General features: G+C 53.5%; 1 protein-coding gene across 2 annotated transcripts in view; it reads right to left on the bottom strand.

Moving 5' to 3' along the window:
- Positions 1 to 6,523: 6,523 nt before the first annotated feature.
- The window catches only part of CHST3 (carbohydrate sulfotransferase 3), a 40,168-nt gene continuing 27,006 nt past the window's right edge, over positions 6,524 to 19,685 (bottom strand). Inside the window, exons 1-3 of one of the 2 annotated variants that reach the window (XM_037804069.1) lie at positions 16,191 to 17,326; positions 13,959 to 14,192; positions 6,524 to 12,774 (exon numbers count right to left, since the gene is read on the bottom strand). In XM_037804069.1, coding sequence (XP_037659997.1) covers positions 11,487 to 12,774; positions 13,959 to 14,098 — 1,428 coding nt within the window. In that variant the 5' untranslated portion in view covers positions 14,099 to 14,192; positions 16,191 to 17,326 and the 3' untranslated portion in view covers positions 6,524 to 11,486. Of the gene's footprint in view, positions 12,775 to 13,958; positions 14,193 to 16,190; positions 17,327 to 19,685 lie in introns of those variants that run through there. The other variant, XM_037804068.1, reaches the window with a different exon arrangement.

The following is a 19,685-nucleotide window of genomic DNA, read 5'->3' as shown; positions in this document are numbered from 1 at the left end:
CAGGTCCTCTGTTTTATCTCAGGTCACCAGATTTCACCACCCACGTTGGTATTTTCAGGTGAAGGGGACCACAGTGTCCTTCTGGGTCAAACCAAGCGGAGGAAGGAGTCCGGCTGAAATCCACAACGCTTCTGCTTTCCTGGTCTGGAGGAGTGGTGTGCGTGTGCATGTGCGTGTGTCTGCGTGTGTCTGTGTGTGTGTCTGCATGTGCGTGTGCATGTGTGTGTCGGCGTGCGTTTGGGGAACAACATGTCCTGCAATCCCCTTCTCCCATATCTGAAGACATCCATGATCCCTGCGAGCCAGCTCCCGCCGAGTGAGGGGTGACAGGAGAGGACAGAGGCCACGGCAGGTGGGCGCTAGCAGAGGCTGCTGGTGGTGTCCGCGGGCAGTGTCCCTCTGCCCACCCTTCTGGCTTCTCACCATCGGTCATCCCGCCCCGCCCCGGGCGTGCCCTGAGCCTCCTCTTTCCTGCCTGTCTCTTTGCCTCTCAGGGCAAACACCACAAGGTCTCTCCTTGGCACCTTCCAAGTCTGCTGGGCTGAGGGCGATGTCTTGGATCTATTAAAATCAGTCCCATATTGGGACCAGATGTTCTTCTGAGAGGAAGAAACAAAGTGGAAAAAGAAGAAGGCCCCAGCAGTGAATGACAGGCTCTTCCAAGACCTGGCTGAAAAGTCCCCCTTACATCCTCATTTTGCTTTCAGCACAGGCTCTGCTCTGTCTCTCCTCCCAAATCAAACATTGGGCTGTCTTCCCCCAGAATGCATTTTTGTAAACTTCCATGTCTCACTCTGGGGCCAGCAGACTGGTGTTTGCTGGACTGTTCCTCCTGAGCCGTCTCCATGGATGGAGCGAGGATGGTCACTCACCGGGGGCCTGGCAAGGGTGAGCTGAAGGCCTTGTGGGAAGTCGGAGAGCACTTCGGCCTCGGGCAGGGAGGGCTGTCAGGGGGGGCCTTCTGCGTGCTGGGTGGGCAGGGGCAGTGGGCAAGATTCCAGCTCTTTTCCTTCCTAATTGTAAAAGTGATAATAATACTCATAACAATTATAAGTAATCATGAGAATAATGTCAGTAATAATAAATAATGGAGTGGGGCATTGTGCTAGGAACTTCCCATGTATCAGCTCATTAAAATCCTCCCAACACTCCCCTGAGCCAGGCTCTTTGGCTTTATTATTATCCCCATTTTGTATGTGAAGACTGAAACTCAGCGAGTCTCAGCTAACAAGGGGCGGAATTGGGACATGACCTCGGGCAGCCTGACACAGCAGCCAGGCCCTTAATCATGATGTCTTGGATGCAAGGAACACAGGCTCATTAAAGAAAGTTTTTAAAATTCAAATAAGTAAAAGGAAAACCATACGGTAATCACCATTTTAATAAAATAATATCAACATTTTGGTCTATGTCCTTCCAAGCATTTCTTGGTGCAGATATATTCACATTTTAGATAATTATTTTACAAAAATGGACTCACGTGGTACAGGATATTTTATAGCCTGTTTTTTCCACCTAATACATCCTAAGCATCTTCAACTGTCATTAAAAAAAAAGTCTTCTGTGATTGTCTAATTATGTAGCTTACACGGTATGACTGGGTGATGATGTAAACCTTGTGGTGCACACTCCCTTTATTTGGGAGAACTGGGGCCGTCAGGGAGAATTGCTGCCCACCCGGCAAAGTTTTGAATTAACTGACCTAAATCCATGTCTTCTTGGTTGTCAAGTGTCAATCTCTCCACTCAATGAGACAGAAGGAAAAGAGTATTTTTTTTTCCTGGAAGACAAACTGCTTAAATAAATCAACTTCAGGGGAAAGAAAGTGTTAAAAGGCAGAAGTGGAATTAATGAAAACTTCCAAAAGGAAAGAGAGAACCAGTCCCACCCCCACCCCCTTCCAAATTCTGGGGAGGAGTCCGAGGGTCATCTTGGGGTCTGTCTCTGGAATCTCAGCTCTTGTTTCTGGAATTTGTCCTGCAGAGTTGCCTGCCTGCCTGGGGGAAAGGCTGAGGGGCTCATTCTATTTGGTGTTTGTTATAAGCTCTACTTGAGCTTTGGTTCTAACCTTCAAAGTATTTGTTGATTGAGAGGTGTCCAGAAGCAGGTGAGCTTAGAGCAAAGGGCCACTGACTTTGTTCAAGTCATAGCAGCCGTCACTTATTCAGGGCTCACAGTGAACCAGGCATGTGATGTACATCGCCACCTCTTCACGCTGGCATTGTTATCCCTGTTTTACACAAGAGGAACTTGAGGCTCAGAGAGGGTAAGTCACTGGCCCAAGGTCACACAGCCAGGACATGGTGTTGCTATTCAAGCCTAGAGAAGAGGAGGCTTGGGGTAGACATTTGAGAAGTTAGCAACATGGGAGGTGGTTCTGGATTGCTCTGCGTGACCCCAAAGGATAGTTTCCGGGCTTGTGCCTTCACAGCACTCACATGGCCTGTGGGGTCTTAACAGATAGAGGTGGGAGATTGATGAAGAGGCAAAGGATGGGGCAGATGGAGGGATCTGAGAGGCCATGGAGTCATATCCCAACACTGCTGACCTCACTCCTCTCATCTGTAAAACGGAACACAATTGATCAGACCAGGCCACTCGGCTTCGCCCGCCTTTCAACAGCTCCCTACAGCTTGAGGATCAAGTCCCGGGCCCAGCATGCCTCTCTAGACTCCTGTCTCATCACTGCCTCAGCTAGAGCAAACTGCTTCTCTGTCCCCAGGCCTCTGCACTCCCCGTTTCCCTGGCAGCTCTGATGGGCTTTCCTGGGCAGCATTTGAGCCCAGGAACTGGGAATTAAAACACTGATCACAGCAGAAGCGTGCCCGAGGGACACCCATAGGTGAGCACCCCACCGAGTGCATGAGAGCAGGAAGAAGTCAGAAACTTGCCCGGGGAGGGTAGGTCTGCCACAGACTGGATGCAGGCCTGGTCCTGATGCCCCTCCAGGTGGGCAAAACACCTGCTTCTTGCTTGCTGCTCATTCTGGCCTTCCACTCCGGTGCTCTGGGGTAGGGGTGGGCAGGGGAAGTCCAGGTTGCCTGCAGTTAGAGGCAGTGAAGGGCGAGGCGTCCCAGCCCCACTCCTGAGTTCTGTGTGCCCTGACCAGGCAGACCCAGGCAGGACTGATGCTTTCCAGAGTAGCCCTTATTCCCGAGGTCTACCTGCTAAGGAGCCCAGGAAAGGCATGGCAGGGGTTGAAAATGCACACACCGAAAGAGGCTGGGAAGGTGCAGGAATGAATGGCGAGGGCCAGCTGCGAGCCCCTTGGCCTGTTGTGTTGTATTCTCACTGCTGACAGACATGGATCCTCAACGGTTTCTCTGTTGTAAATAAACGTCAGTGCGAGGATTGTGATAAATGGTGATGGGCAGCCTGCTCACTACTGGGGAGACCTTAGGGACGGTGAGGACCACGTGCTCCCCACTTAAAGAGGCTGCTGCCGTCTCCCCGCTGACGCCAAGTGTTCCCATGGGGATAAAGCCCGGTGTCACACCTTAATCTTTCAGTGTGCTCTGGCTGGCTTCCAAATGCCTGTATCTCCACCTCTGGGCCTGGAGCCTTTTTCTAGAGTTCTGGAATGTTCTGCTAGGGCCAGTGGGGTAGGCCAAGAAATCAATGCTCCCCAAGAACAGCCTCAGCCAACAACTGCCAGGAGTCTAGGTTGAATCCTCCGGGAACCTCACCTCTCACCCAAGGTGGGGCAATCAAAGCCCATGGTTTATATGGTTTTCCCAAGGGATTCTGCTCTAATTGCCCACGGAGGGGGTGAGGGGGGGCTTGTACTACAGCCCACCCTCTGCTGGCCCCCCCGCCTCCTCCCCCACTGGGCTGACTGCAGCTCTCCAATAAAACCATTTGCTCTCCCACCCTGGTCTCAGAAGCTGCTTCTGGTATAATTCAAATAACACACCTGATATTCAAGAGGAACCAGAAATCTGCTCTCTATATAACAGCCGGCAAAGTTTAAGTGTTGGCCAATGGTTAAGAACAAAACCCAACATACATCCATGGACCCTACATCCAAGGGACAGATTTGACCCATGGCTGTGGTTTGTGGGGCTGATAAGCACCTGGGCCTGGCCGGACCCTACAGCCCCTCTAAATTCTTGGCCATCTTCATGCAACTTAGCAGTCTTCCTCCCCTGCACAGACATGAGAATGCCCCCTCTTATTGCTCTCCTCTCCTCCCTCCCGCCCTTTCTTCCTTCCTTTCTTCTTTTCCCCATTTGGATTTTCTTGGGCAAGCCTCTCCTGCTGAGCTTTTACACCTGCTTGCCTTCCAATATACTGCACAGCCTCATTTAGCAGGGGTTTTACTAGCTACTAGAGGATTATACCTCCAGGGGACCTGTTTATTGTTGGTAACCTTTGTCCTGCTGTTTCAGAAACAGCTCCTTTAAGAACTACCCCAAGATCCAGTTTCTTGGATAAATGGTGCCCAGTGGTGTTTATGCCTGGCCTGGTTTTTCAGGATCCCCAATCTCCATGGGGGTCACAGCCTCTTTGGGGTAACGCCACAAAGTGAGAGCTAAGTTGGGGCAGCCAAGGACCACGGCTTTCAGGCCATCGGGAGGCTTTCTGAGAGCAGCAGCAATGCCTTGGGGCTGTGAACTCCAGTCCAAGCGACCCCAAGGCTGCCACAGCCTCCCCAGGCCTCCTGCCGCCTGGGCTGCAGCACGGGTGAGAATGGCATGGAGGTGGCAGGGCACCCCTGAACCTGACCCTTGACTTTTTCTCCCCTGCCACTGCACCCACCAACCATTTTCTGCTTATCATAGTTTTCAGTCCCATACACTTACATTTGCAAGTCTCTGGTAAAGCCACAGACTATTTTGTAGAATGCCAGAGTCTTGCACAATACTGTTTGATAAAAAAAAAAGGTTTCCATGATAAAAGAATCCCACCCATAAAAATGGTGCTGTGAGTGAATCCTGGTGAGTTTGTGAAATGCTAGGTCTGGCAAAGGAAAGCAGGACTTCTCAGAGCCTTTGATATGCTAACATGCATGTACCTACCCAAGGGTGGTTCACTTGATCACATACAGCTTGGAACACGCCGCTGCACACCCCAGATGGCCGGGGCTGGGCTCACAGGGCTCCGTGAGCCAATGGCACAGCCCCGGCCTCTCATGGTGAGCAAACCACTTCTTGGGGTGGATTACAGTGGACTGTCACTCCCTTAGGGACCCCATGGGGTGTTCAGTAACTTCTGAGGGTTGGCTTTGGGATGTTAGGGAAGGAAGACTCAGGAACCCAAAGAACACTGGGACAGGGATACTGGCAGGGGAGGAAGAAAGATGGCTTCCGGCCTGGGCTGGCAGTTAAGGGGGTGGATGGGGGCTGGGGCGAACAGGCTGTTCTATGGTTAGGAGCAATTTGTTTCTCCAGGGGAGTCATTTGTGGCAGGCAACACAACCCAGAAATTAAACTAGATAAATCTAGTTCCCAGAGCGGTGGAGAGAGCAATCATACCTTGCTGGGCGGGAGGTGGAAGCTGAAGATTCTACACAGGCTGGCACGTCATTGCCCAGACTCAAACATTTTAGGCTTTGGGAGGTAAATGATTTTTGCGTCTGATGCTTGCCCTAGGCAAAATGGCAGAGATACAGGATTGGAAGTTTGGGGAAGGGGTCCCATTTCAACACCATAGTCCCCAGGGCCCAGGTCTCCTCTGCATCTCCCCTGCTGCTGCTATTCCTGCCCCCACTCCCTGTGTCCCCAAACCCACAAAGCTCTACCCAGCTGCTTCCCATATTCAAAAATGAACGCTCTCCCCTCTCCCTGGGGAAATGCCCATTCCTTCCACAGTGGCTGTTAGGAGACCTGAAAGCTCATTCACACTAAAGTGATTATGACTGACAACACAATGTGATTGCAGTTTGAAAGGACTCCATTAAATTTCTTAACAGAGAGGGTCCTTTGCAATCTCCTAGTGTGTTTTTTCAAGATTTTGTTAAAGGCCAAATGATATCTTAAGTATCTCAACATATGAAGCAGATCAATGCACAGTTGCTCTGGTTGAGAGGGTGTTGCCTGTCCTTTGACTCCTTAAAGGGGCTCTCTTGAGATAGTACTTGTAAAACACCACTTACCCAGCTCATGCTAAAGGAAACTGGAACCCAGATGGAAGTGACTTATCTAAGGTCACATGGCCAGATAGTGACAAACTGGAATTTGATCCCAGGTCCCCTTACTCCTCACCTAAAGCACCTGTCTCTGCCCCTTGATGCCTGGGCATTTCTCCCCAACCTCATTTCTGCAGCTGCCTCCTTCAACTAGCTATCATCAGCTCTGACATTTCGAGGATATAAAAAGTACTCACCTCCCACATGTACTTATTCATAATTCCCTGGTGCCTTGTACCGCTCGGGGATAGCTGAGGGACTCCCTGCCCAGCCTCAGGCTGAAAGCCATTGTTTTGCTACTGGTGTCAGTTTATTTATTTATTTTTTGCTGTTAATTCTCCCGACACAATTGCTGCTGAGAACAAACGCCAGAGAAAGGCAGAAACACACCTCGGATTTTGCTCGTTGCATGTTTTCAGTTTTAATTAAATAAGTAAAGTAAGCCATCAGGTGATGGGCTCAAGGTTCACATTCTGTTCCGCAAAGCAGACCATGACTGGCATGACTGCCAGCTCTCTGAGGGGCAGCCCTTGCCTGGCCAGCCACGGCAAGGACTTCTGGGATACGGGGGGCAAGGGGGCCGGGAGCAACACGGGGCAGCGCCAGGGGCCAAGCAGAATGAGCGACGTGCTAGGCATACACCCATGGACTCATGTACATAACGCAGTTATGCATGTCCAGGAAGGGCATGTCCTGCACCACTGTAGCCATGACACAGGACCAAGGTTACGATGAAAAGACAGTTGCAGGACCCAGGAGAGGACAGAGGAGCCAGGCAAACCTTGTCCAGAATATCAGAGATGGACACTTCAGGGGGTGACGGCCCAGGCCCAGTCAGAGGAGGCAGGCTATGTGGGTCATTTTATTTCCCTAACACTACCTGGTTTACAATACAAGCTAGGGCCTGTATGACACTGCCACATCTGCATCCTTGGAAAAACATGACTAGTATGCCCCCCCCCCCCACAGTCACAGAGGGACAAAGGAGACAAGGGCAAAGGACCCTGAAGCTAAGATATCTGAAGTTGCCAATTCTCCTTCATTCTATTGAAGTAGAGAGAGCCTCCCTGTTCCTGAGACTGGACGGTGAGAGGTGATGTGGCTGGCCTTCAGGAAACCCTGGGCATTCTCCCTCCTCCCTCCACATCCTCTGATACAGGGGAGTTATTAACAAGTGTTCACATGGGGGGTGGGTGGGGCTGGGCTGCACTCCAGCTAGATGGATGCATGAGCCCAGATACCTTCACAAGCAAACCCACCAAAGGGGGATCTCTGGATTTCAGCAGATGCTCCTTTTAGTCCACAGTTTGAAAAGACCTGTAGCAGAAGATTGCTTTCGAGTTGGCTTCTGCAGGCATCTGTTCCCCCTTTCTCCCCTTGGCTCTCCCTGCCCCAGGAACCCGTCCCCCTGAAACTTGTCTGTTTTCAGTCTTTGGGGGGTGGAGGAGGGAAGGGTTGTGTCCAACAAATGGGAACTTCCCTGGAGACGCAGTCATCCAGCCATCTACTCCTATCATGTGATCTGGGGGCTACCAAGGGACAGGCCCTGTAGTCAACTAAAACAGGCTCCAGCACGGAGAGGATCATGTAGGCTTGCAGGAGGCCATAGGGGGCAGGTCTAGACACCCACCTGATGCTTATACATCTCCCCCTTCCATCCAGGCCAAGCATCTGCCTTCAGCAGGGACCACACCACCTCCTGCTGGAGCTCACTCCATCACTGAAAAGATGGCACAGAGGGTAGGAAAAATGTCACTGTGATGGGTGAGTTAGGCCCCCTCTACTTTTTGGGGTTCTGCAGCCCCTGCCCCATTTACCAGCCTCTGGCAGTAGCTTCCCGGCTGAGGGCTCTGGCAGACAGTGAGTAAACTCTTTGATAAATTTTTTTTTTTCTGTTCACTTCATGATTTATTTTCAAGCATGTGTCTCACCTACAGGGACTAAAAGCTAGACTTTGCTCATGACCCCTAACCTTGGCAATCACTTGGTGATGACCCGCAGGGTGTGTGCACTACGGAGCTGCTGGTCTCCCTTTCCTTTTACCCTCTTTTGGGAGCTCAGGAACCCCACCCCCACTGACTACCTCCAAGGACCTTCCAGCAGCCCTTGGCCACTCCGAGTTTACAAACAAGGCCCAGAGGTGAAGCCAGGACCGGGCTGCGGTGGCGACGGCTCTGTAGGGACACTGCCCTGTCTCGCCGAGGCCTGGAATGTTCTGGACTATTTATATAGGCCAGGCCAAAGAGGGCGATGAATAAGCACTCACGGCTGAATGAACCTCTTGTGCTGAGGAAGCTGGTGCGGCCGAGGGAGGGCGGCCCCACTGCCCCGTCTCCAGGTGGGGGTGGCCTGAGGGGAAGGCTCCAGCAGGGGCACAGAAACCAGAGCTGGCCTCAGCGGGAAAGGAGGCGCAGCCCCCAGCTGAGTCCCCTTCCTGTCCCAGCTCCACACGGAAAGCCCCTCGTCCCACGGCATGTCTTACCCCATCGCTGTCCTTCCCCAGCCCCGAGGGGTCCCAGGGCACCGCAGAGCCCCAGGAGGACACATTTCAAGGCAACACGCATCTGAATTACATTCAGTCTCAGATACCTGGGCAAAGAGAATACAGAGAAAGGGCCCTAATGTTGCATCTCCAGATCTGCAATAGAGGAAGCAAGGAGTCTCCCTAAACAGCCCCCCAGGGCCATCGTGACACGGGCCGGGCGCTCCTTGTTTTTCTCCCCCTCTTGTATTTGGAGTCGTCTTTGGGTGTCCTTGCGTGTATGGAGCGTGTGAATGATTATTATTATTAACTTGTCTTCCTTGATTTTGGTACAGTCTTGAGTCCCTGCAAATCATAAGGTATTTTCTGCTTCTTCTTTTTCACAAAATAAATAAATAAAGTCAACTTGCAGTGTGCAAATTGTCAACATCCTGAGAGGTCCCAAAGGTCCATTCTCGGTACCGTCCTTGGAGCTGAGGGATGGAGGCCGCGGCCCTGGAGATGTAGGAAGAGTCTGTTGTCCACACAGACTCTGTTGTCCTAGGAGGAGCCCCAAAGAGGCGGCTGCCCCCAGCCCCATACCCCCACCCCCATGTAGGGAACAGAGCGGGGAGCAGGGTGGGGCTGGGGAAAAACAGCCAGCATTTCGGGGGCCTGCCAGAAACGTCCCGGCCCCACTTGGGCCCAGGGTCAAGTTTTCAGGGCTGGAGTCCCTTTGGCAAGTTAGAACCAGCTCCCCCGCAAATCTATCCTTAGACTGCAAAACCTTGGATGGCTGCAGTCCATGGTGATAGAGACCCAGCAGCTCAAATACGGTGACTACAATGAATCCTATAAGATGACTAGCGTCCTCGCCTTTCAAACAGCGGCTTCCCGGCAGGGCACACTCCTCCCTTCCCACGGTGGCACCAATTGGACCCCCAAGCCCTCTCGTTCCCTGGTGTCCATTTACTCAAACCAAAATTCAGCCCTCGGGGTTTGACAGTGGGACACATCTGGTCTAAAAATTGTCCAGGAAATTAGACACAGAGTATCTGAATGAATTCCCCCGAGCCAGGCCGCCCTGGTGAACTTTCGCAGCTCTTGAGAAGCTCTGCTCTCAGGTTTGGCCGTGGGAGCTGGGGTAGGGCTTCCACTTTGGGGTCACTTGCTGCTTGGCCACAAGGTCCCTGGTCCCCAAGGGAATGTGTTGGGGCCTGGGAAGGAATTTGCAGGCCTTTTAGAGGCTGTCCTCTTCTCTGGGGCTGAGGGCTGCTAATTTATGCTGCTTCTGGATACTCAGCAAGAACAACAGTGGTTTTTGAGATCTGTTCCACATGAGGTTTGAACGGAAAAGCCTGTGGGGCACTGTGGACCACCACGTGGCCCCCACTGCTCCGGGGGAAGGTTCTTCCTTCAGGGAGAAGGTTCTGCCTCTTTTCTGTCTGGCAGGAACCAAAGCGCTCCCTGCTAGTTCTCCCAGCCCTCTCAGTCCCTCAAGCCCAGAGCTGTTTCCAAGCAGCACTCCCGCTGAGACCAAGCTGAAAACACAGCCACAAAACAAGGACACCAAACCATAACTTAAAAACCCCAAATAAAACACCCAGCCCATCCCAAGTTGAGCAGTCTTCTCCAGAACCTTATGGAGAAATTCCAGCCCTGGGCTATAACCATGGCGACTGGCTGGCTGACCTCTGTCCCTGAGGAGAAGGCTGTCTTCTTAGGGGAAGGGGTACCCTGATATGACTTCTCCCCCACAAGCACGCTGTACTGTCTTCTTGGCCCTGCTGATGAGGCCTGGCTGGAAACAGCAGGACCGTGGGTGCCCCTTCACCTCCAGGGAACACAGCTGCTCCTGCCTCAGGCCCCAGGCAGCATTCAAATATGGACACGCTTGCCGGGAACTGGCTGAGCCGGATGGGGCCTTGGGCAGCAGTAATGTGAGGGATGGCCACGCATTTCAAAACATCCAGTTGCCAGAAGCGAGGACGTGGATGGGCCACAGAAAGCAGGGCAAGAATCTAATCAGGGCAGGCAGGGGCTGCTGATTCGGCAGCTCGAAATCTGCTGTTCATCCCAAATCTGGTCAATGGACTGGGTCCCTGCACATGACCACATTTTTTCCCTCTGCCCCTTCACATAATTCTAGAAATGTACTTACAGGCTCCTTTTTAGGTGTGGCACAGATAAACCATGTGGGCATAAAGCAATGGGGACGCTTGTATGTATATGTGTGTATCTGTGTTTTCCTGATGCTTCTCTGTGTGTGTGTGGTATGCATGTATTGCTTTTACGTATTTGTGTGTATTTTGTAGCTTGGTATAGGGCTAATACTCAACCACACACCAGCATAGCTGTTTATGAAACATTGACATTCACTCCTTACTGGTTGGTAAAAGCTGCTGTCACCTGATGATCCCCAAATGCCCCCCATGAACTCCCTGGGCTGCCCCGGCCCCTTCTCCAAGGACCCACACAGACTCCAGACGTCTCCACAATGCAGACATTGAAACGTTAACACCGGGCTCGAAGGCGGTGACCGGCCAGTGTCCTCACCCACGGGGTATACAGGCATTTGCATGTGCCTGATGGATGTTTCCATGTGTGAGACAGAAGCCTGGTCTGCTTAGGCCTGCCCAGGGGACCCCCGCCCCTTAGGTCTGGGTTTGGCGGCTCCCAAGTGGGGGCTGGGCACTGTCCAGTTCTAAGTGAGAGACCCCGGGCCTAGGCTGGTGGGAAAGCGGGCTGGCTTGGGGCCTACTTCTACAGCTGCATAGAGAGCTTGCCCTGCTCACTGCTTCCGCCCGTCTTCTGCAGAGCTCCGCAGGTGCGGGGCGGCCCGGGCAATCAAGGAAGGGCGGGACTTTCACAAGGACGGGTACCCTGGTCCCAGGCTCCCTACGTGACCCAGAAGGTGCCGCGCTCCTCCAGCAGGCTGACCGAGCGGTTGGTGAGGGCAGCGGCATCCTGCACCAACTTGTAGCCGAAGAGGCGCATGGCGGGGCCGCAGGCGGCCTGCACCACCTGCGCCAGCTTGAAGGGCATGCTGAAGCGCCACTTCTCGAACTGCTCCGAGGAGTTCTTCTGCGTGGAGTAGATGCCGCTGCCGTCCCGCGTCGCCTGGGTGTTCTTCTGGATCCAGTCCTCTACCTGCGCGGTCAGGGGGATGCCCGCGAAGCCGTACATCTCCCGCGCCTTCTGCAGGGGCTGGCGCGCCACGTCCTCGTAGCGCACCAGCATGTAGCGGCCGCGCAGCCAGGCGGGCTGCCTCAGGCCCAGCTCGGCCGAGCGGCGGATGCTCTCGCAGTTGCCCCGGAGCCGCTGCACCTCGTCCTCCCGCAGCCGGTCCTGCCCCTCCGCGAGCCATTTCTTCCAGCTCTCGTACTTGCCGGCGAAGGCCACCATGCGGGAGGCCATGACGGCCCGGGGGTCGCGCACCAGCTGGATGACGCGCAGGTCCAGCCGGGGGTCCTCGGCCAGCGGCTGCAGGAACTCCAGCTGCCGGATGCGGACGGCCTTGAGGGCCATGTGCTCCTTGCGGCGGCAGGCCTCGGCGGCCAGCGTCACGTTGAGGGGGCCGCAGCGGCGGTTCTTGCAGTGGTACTTCTCGAAGACCTTCTCGACCAAGGGCGTGCACACGGGGTCCTCGCAGAGGGAGCGGCTGGAGCTGCGGCGGAACATGAACTGGGTCAGGTGGTCCTCGGGCACGGGGCTGATGAAATGCTCCAGGACGTACAGGTCGCACAGGAAGAGCTGCTTGAGCACGTCGCGGTAGACCAGGGCCGAGCCCGCGGCGTTGGCGCCCCCCGGCTCGAAGGCCACCGTGCGCTCGATGTGCCACAGCGGCTCGAAGAGGTAAAAGATGTTGCCCTGCTGGTTGAAGAATTCGCCCACGAACGAGGAGCCGGTGCGGGTGGTCGCCATGAGGAGCACGTGGCGCCGGGGCGTGGCGGCCGGGGGGCGGGGCGGCTTCTGCTCCTCCCCCTGCCCCTGCCCCTGGACCTCTGCCAGCGGCTCCACGCCCAGCTGCAGGCTGAGGTTTCGCAGGCGGCTCTGCAGCTGGGAGAAGGCTGAATCGAGCTCGCTCAGGGACAAAAGGGACGCGTTCTCAGTTAAGATCAGGGCTGGGTCCGTGCTGTTGGCATCTGCCAGGGACTGAGGGATCTGCTTCAGCTTGTCAGAGACTCTGTGAGGGAGGACAAGGAGAAACGGGTCAGCGACTTATCCGGGACCCCATGCCTTGGGCTCAGAGCACGGGCTGTTCCTCTGAGCAGCCTCCCAGGCTGAACACCCCAAACTGGACTTAGTTGGCTTTCCCCAGAAGCAGACTCTGAGGCAAAGATTTGAGTGTTAAGTAGTTTATTTGGGACACGATCACAGGATGAACTCATGGAGGAGTAGAGAAATGAGGCAGGGAAGGAAAAAAAGTTAGTAAAGGCTGTGCTGTTATAGAGCAGGCTACCCCTGTGTGCAGCTGAGGCTCAGGTCTCTTGAAGGGGTGGGAAGCTCCCATCCGGCCTTGGCTGAGGAATCCTCAGGGAGGTATTTACTCCCAGGACTCCTGACTGGACTGTGTGTGAGTACAGTAGAGAGCTGCTGGGATTTGCAGTAGGACCCTGTGGACACAAACTAGAACAGGCTGTGCTGAGGGGACCGGGCAGGGCGCTGACTGTGTGGTACACAGCCCAATCCCTATCCTAACCCTCTTGGCTGATGCCTTCCTGCAGGGGTGATGCCTGGGAGGAGAGAAGATCTAAGGTTTCTGTGACCACAGGCACACCAGCAGGGCCACCGCACACAGTGGTACACTTCCAACTCTAGGGGGCAGCATTTCCAGTGTAGCCTATTTGAGTTGAGCAATACACAACCTGGACAACGGGACATGGCAGTCCTTCCCACCACAGTATCTGTACCAGGACCCTGCCTTGGCATCATTCTAGGCCAAGAAGTGAATTAATGGTGGTAATCACAGCCAGCAAGTATTGAACACCAACTGTGTGGCAGGCACTGAGCTAAATGCTTTTTCATTTTCTTTTTAAATCTGTACAAGGCAGGCAGTGTCATTAGACATATTTTACAGAAGAGGACCTTAAGACTCAGGAACGGGAGGCAACTTGCCCAAGATCTCACATCTGCAAAGAGCCAGAGTTGGGATTCCATCCTGGGCCATCTGAGTCCAGAGCCCAGGCTCTGGCCCCTGTGCCGTCCTGCCCTCTCCTCATGAGGACATCTGTGTGACCCACTGCCTGGGACACAGGAGGGGCTTGATAAGCACTTGCTGACTGTATGAATGTGTAGGTCCACCGACAGCCCTGCAGTTCTCCCACCCCACACACCTTGAGAAGGAAGGCTTGTGCTCACATCCCTCACCTTGATATAATTTTATTTTCCTTCTCAATGAAGACAAAAACCACCACCACAAAAGCCAGGAAAAGGGCGTATTTGCTCCTCATCCTCAAGCTGTGTAGAAAGTCCCTGCAGTCCTGGGGCACAGCGAGTCCTTTGTCCATGGGGAAAGGTGTGGCCGTGGGGCTCCTCAGGCAGTCAGCTCAGGGGCGTCACTCGGGACCCTGCTGGTCGTCTTCAGGTAGGGGACCCCTCGTCCTGTGGAGACAGGCAGTCAGGACACCCTTGTCTGTAGGTGGGGAGCGAGAGGATACTTCACCACTTGTAAGGATCCCAGCCCTACTTAGCAGCCAGGACCCCAGCCCCACTCTTCAAACAGACTGTGCCCCAAAGACCCTGGAAATCAGATCATTTACAATGCCAGTGAGCCCTCTGATTCATCCATTCCATCTCCACGACTTTATCGCATATACTTGCTCACAGGTCAAGGGCAGGAAGCATAAATGTTCACAATAGCCAAACACTACAAATGCCTAAATAAAAAATGATGGTGCATCTGTGCAATGGATTATCATGCTGCCACAAAGAATAATGAGTTGGATCTATACATGCTGATGTGGAGTAATTTACAAAATACATGTAAAGAAAAAAAAGCAAGGTGCAGAGACAGTGTGTTTATTTAGAACAGAACTTCTCAACCTCAGCACCATTGATATCTTGGACTTGGATAATTCTGTGTTGTGGGGGTATTCCTCTGCATTGTAGGATGTTTAGAAGCATTCTTGGCCTCGACTCACCAGATGCCAGTAGCACCTCCACTCCCGAGGTGTGACAATCAAAAATGTCTCCAGACATTGCCAAATGTCCCCTAGAGAGAGGTGTAAAACTGTCCCAGGGTTGGGGAACACTGACATAGTATGATCCCATTTGGAAAAAAAAGGGGGAGAAAATATAGATGCTTGGAGACAAATGGACGGTGACTGCACAAATACAAGGCCTGCTAACAGTGGTTGCCTCTAGGAATGGGACTGTGGCTCAGGAGAAAAGCATGGGGTGAGTCTTATGGTTGCTGTGCAACTTCATGCACTGTTTGAAATTCTACCATGTGTATGTATAACTTCTAAAAAATTAACTAAAGGATAAATACATCACAGCACATGAATTCTAATCAAAATCCTTACAGTAGCTCAGCCGACACGTCTCAGCTTACTGGGGCAGCCTCCCCCAGGCTAGGTTAGGGTGCACGCCAATCCCCAGCCCCCGTACCCCCCAGCCCCACCACTGTACAAAGCCAACATGAGCACCCACTACCTCATCACAAAGTGAACCCACTTGTAACAACTTGTTCAATGCTGATTGTCCCTCCAAAGAGGACGGAGGCTTTGTCGGGGCCTTCCATTATCCCTCCACACCAGGCCAGGCACACAGGAGGCGCTCAGACACAGTTGCTGACTGACCAAGTGGGTAAACATATAAATGACTCTTCTCTGAAGTTGTACATGTTTCTAAAAACCGAGCAAAGACAGCATTGCCCACTGGAGCCCAAATCACTACTTCTCCCGTAGCAGCACCATGGGCTCCAGATTTCAGCATGGACCCTGCTTCCAAAAGGCTCTTTTTCTCAAAAGGACACTCATCGTTGGGAGACGAACATTCATCCACGGGAGATGACCTGCTCTGATTTGGAGTTTGGAAAAACCTCACTGACCATGTACTGGCACTCGGGGCCACCCTGCTCACCACTCTTTCTGGAAAAGATACATTTCCCCAAGCGAAGCGGCTAATGTTGGCACGGGTGAGAGAGTGGGCCGGAAGGAGGGTCCCAAGGCTGCACCTTTTTCACACAATGGAAGTGGCTTTGGGGACAGCCAGGAAATCTGTTCTTTGGAGAAAGAGTGAGTGGATGTTCCCCTGTGAGAGAGCAGATTGCTCCTCGGCAGCCGCAGCGCAAGGTCCCCAGGCTGTGCTGGGAAGAGTGGTGATGGGTGGGGGGCCACCTCTCCCTGACTAGGGTGCCAGGGGAGCTTCCCAGCTGTGGGCTGGGCAGGCAGAGGCTCAGGAGAGAAGGGGGTCCCAAGGCGGGCCAGCCCCAAGGCAACTGGAATATTCCTGCCTCTTTCTAATTCTCCTGGGCCTTCTCCCATGTACTGGTGAAACAAATACTTTCCAAGCACCTACCCTGTACCAGCCTGTGGTGCAGGCGGTGGGGATTCGGCAGCAAGCATGCAGACACGGTCCGTGCCCCATGGGACTCACCTGCTGGCTGGAAGGTATGACAGGTGCCAGTTGGTTTGCATTTCCTCAGCAGCTCCATACAAAAGTCCTACAAGGTAGCAACTATCCCATTTTATAGATGAGGAAACTGAGGCCCAGAGTTCAGTAACTTGCCCAAGGTCCCTCAGCCAGTAGGCAGTAGGGGCTGGGACTTGGCCCCAGCAGCCGGCCTGCACCAAAATAAACAGGGGGGCTGCTCCAGCCTCTCAGCTCCCCAAGCCCCCTGGATGTCTGTGGGAATCTTGTTATGATAATTCTAGTTCCAGAAACAACAATAGAAAGTAAAACCGTGTCCCTGCCGTGGTTGTCACCCTGTGACCAGCCTGGTGGTCATGAACAAATGTAGGAAGGGGAAGTGGGGGCCTAGGAGTCGCTAATGTGTTAGGGTGGGGGTGGGGACAGGGCATTCTGCTTCACTTTTAAACCAAAGTTCCATGATAATCAATTACAATACAGTTTGAGTAAAAAGTGAAAGTGGCCAGCTACTGGGAGACCTTAATGAAATGACCCCGCTTCATTCCAAGGGAGAAAAGGTGTTTCCAACGAGGAACCTCCTTCAGTCGAGGTACAAGCGGCAGCAGGGATGCAGGGTCCTGGCATCAGTTTCTGATCCCCAGAGCGAAGCAAACGGTGACTGTCAGAGATCAGGGACAGAATTTCAGCCATGGTGGCTGTCCTGAAATCCCTCCAGCTCTGTTCCCTGTTGGCAATTGGAATGTTTCCTAGAAACAATGGTTCTCACGCGTCGGTGTGCATCAGAATTACCCACAGCGGTAGGTTAAACACAGATTGCCCAGCCAGTCCCAGAGTCCTGGCTTCACTAAGTCTCTGGTGGGGGCTGGTAATTTCACTTTGTTGAGACTCAGCTCCCAGGAGATGCTGCAGATCTGGGCTCTCCCTCAGAGAACCACTGTCCTAGAGGCTTTCCCAGCAACAGCAGCCCCCAGTCTGCAATGAAGCGTGCAAGTGGCAGAGCCAGGAGAGGAAGACACTGCAACTCCTCTACTTTCTAAAAGCTCTCTCTGGACACGGCTCCTGGGGATGAGCCTAGACCTGGCATCGTGGGATTGAGAAAATCTTCTTGACCAAAAGGGGGAAGTGAAATGAAACACACAAAGTTTTAGTGGCTGAGAGATTTCAAATGGAGTTGAGAAGTCACTCTGGAGGGCATTCTTATGCGCTATATAGATAACCTTCTTTAGTTTTTAGTGTATTGGAATAACTAGAAGGAAATACTTGAAACCGTCAAACTGCAACCCAGTAGCCTTGACTCTTGAAGACAACTGCATAACTATGTAGCTTACATGGTGCAACTGTGTGATTGGGAAAACCTCGTGACTCACACTCCCTTTGTCCAGCGTATGGACAGATGAGTAGAACGATGGGAACAAAAACTAAATGAAAAATAGTGTGGGATGGGGGTGGTGGCGGAATGTTTTGGGTGTTCTTTCTTACTTTTTTATTTTTTTATTTTTGGATTAAGAAAAATGTTGATTCTGGTAATGAATGCACAACTATATGATGGTACTGTGAATAACTGATTGTACACTGTGGATGCCTGTAGGGTGTCTGAATATGTCTCAATAAAACTGTATATATATAAAAAAAAAAGCCCTCCCTGGCTGCCCATTGCCTTTACTAGACCTGCAGGCCATCGAGGCCAGGTCCCTGCTTGGGAGTGTTTGTTAAATACCAGGGGGGTGGGGAGTTAAACGGGTGGGGTGGGGGAGTTCCCAGCTGCCCTCTCCCTTCTCATTCTACCACTTGTGGTTGAGTTAGAAGTTGGGCTGCCTCGTCCCCTCCCTTCCGGAAAGTGTTTCTATTTTTGAGTGGTCATCCCAGCCCCCTCACCTCCACAACAACACAGGGTTACAAAATCCGTCCCAGCATTGCCCTAAAAGGAAGAAACAAGGGTGAAAAACTCCGCAGACAGGAAACACAAGGCAAGCTGCCCTGCCCTGCCCCAGGCTGCGGCCTCCTGTTTAGCTTTGGAAGCCCAGAGGGCCGAGGGGCAGAGGAGAGAGATGTAGAGGTTCCCAGGGGCGGGTATGAGGGAGGTCCCCAGAGCCAGGAGGTGGGGGAGAGGGTCACAGGTGCTGGGAGGTCACAGGGTCATGAGGGAGGGGGACAGGGCCCAGAGAGGGGTGTCACGAGGCAAAGCCCAGGCAGAGACTGTCCTGCTGTCTGACATCGGCAACGCTGGACAAGCTTTCATCCACCTCCCTCCCCAATGTCACGGTGGGTGCTTGGCTCAGGGGAAGAACTGAAAAGTCTCTTCCTCCTCCTCTTGGCAGATGCCCCACCCAGGCCCTCATACTAAGTAACAGCCAGAGGAAAAGGTGGTGGCTTAGGTGCAAGCAGAGGCCACAGTTCCAGGGCATCAGCGACAATGGGGAAGAAAGCCAGGGGCCCGTGACAGCCCAGCTTCTGCCTGGGAGTGGGGCAGCTGCCCCCGGTTCCAGGCATACCTGGTGCTCACAGGTGAGAGCCAACACCCGGGGAGGGAAGGGAATGTGAAGAGTGACTGCAGGCCGGGCCCTGGGGAGCAGGCCCAGGGCCACCTGAGGTAGGGCACCCAGCCTGCACAAAGTCACTCACCACCTGTGAGTAAACAGGCCTCTCTACCACAAGCACGGTGGCCACCCAAGAAACAAAGGAGGGATATGGGGAGTGAGCTTCAGAGTCGCAGAAATCCAGGTTCCCTGCGCCCTGCTACCTGTTCATGTACCTGAGGTCCAACCCTAGAATTTATGCTCTAGCCACGACCCCATAGTCCATTCCTCTCCAGATTCACAGTGCCCCAGATTGATCTGCCTTCCCACCCCAACCCAGCTCTGCCTTGATCTGCTGTGTGTCCTTAGACAAGTCCTTGTTCCTCTCTGGGCCTCTCTTTCCTCATTAGAAGATGCTTCAATGGTGATCTCTAAGGCCCTCCCAGCTCCTGCGAGGCCCACCCCGTCTTTTGCTCAGATACTAAGGGTCTGAGTGCCTGGTACGATGATAGCGCCATTCAGAGGCAGCACCACGTGCTGCTGCTTTACATTCATCAGCTCCCCAAGTGCTCCTTCACTAAGAAAGAACCTGGGCTTGGCGCAGTGAGGTCACATGCCGAGGCCTCACGGTCCCACGTGGCAGTGCCAGGATTTGAACTCTGGTCTATCTGCACCCAAAGCCTTCCCACTATGCCATTCTGCCCTTCGGGCCCAGTGGCACCACAATTCCCGATTCCACTGCTCGCCTTCCGGGACCCTGAGATCCAGCCATCCCGTCCACCCGGGAGAGTTCCTGCTCCCCCTGCGCTGGCAGGCTTCTCTCCATGGCTCCTTCCTCCCGGGACCAGGCAGGCGCTGGCCCTCCTCTGCCGTGGGCCCCCAGCTCGTCTTCCTCCCTCCTTCCCGTGCAGGTTCAACTACTCCCCTTCTCCATGGGTCCCGCCCAGGGACACCTGAGCCTGCCGAGTCTCCCCCATCTTACTCT

This window comes from Choloepus didactylus, chromosome 15, assembly GCF_015220235.1.
Source record: "Choloepus didactylus isolate mChoDid1 chromosome 15, mChoDid1.pri, whole genome shotgun sequence".
NCBI lineage: Eukaryota > Metazoa > Chordata > Mammalia > Pilosa > Megalonychidae > Choloepus > Choloepus didactylus.
This window is presented reverse-complemented; position numbering and strand designations above follow the sequence as displayed.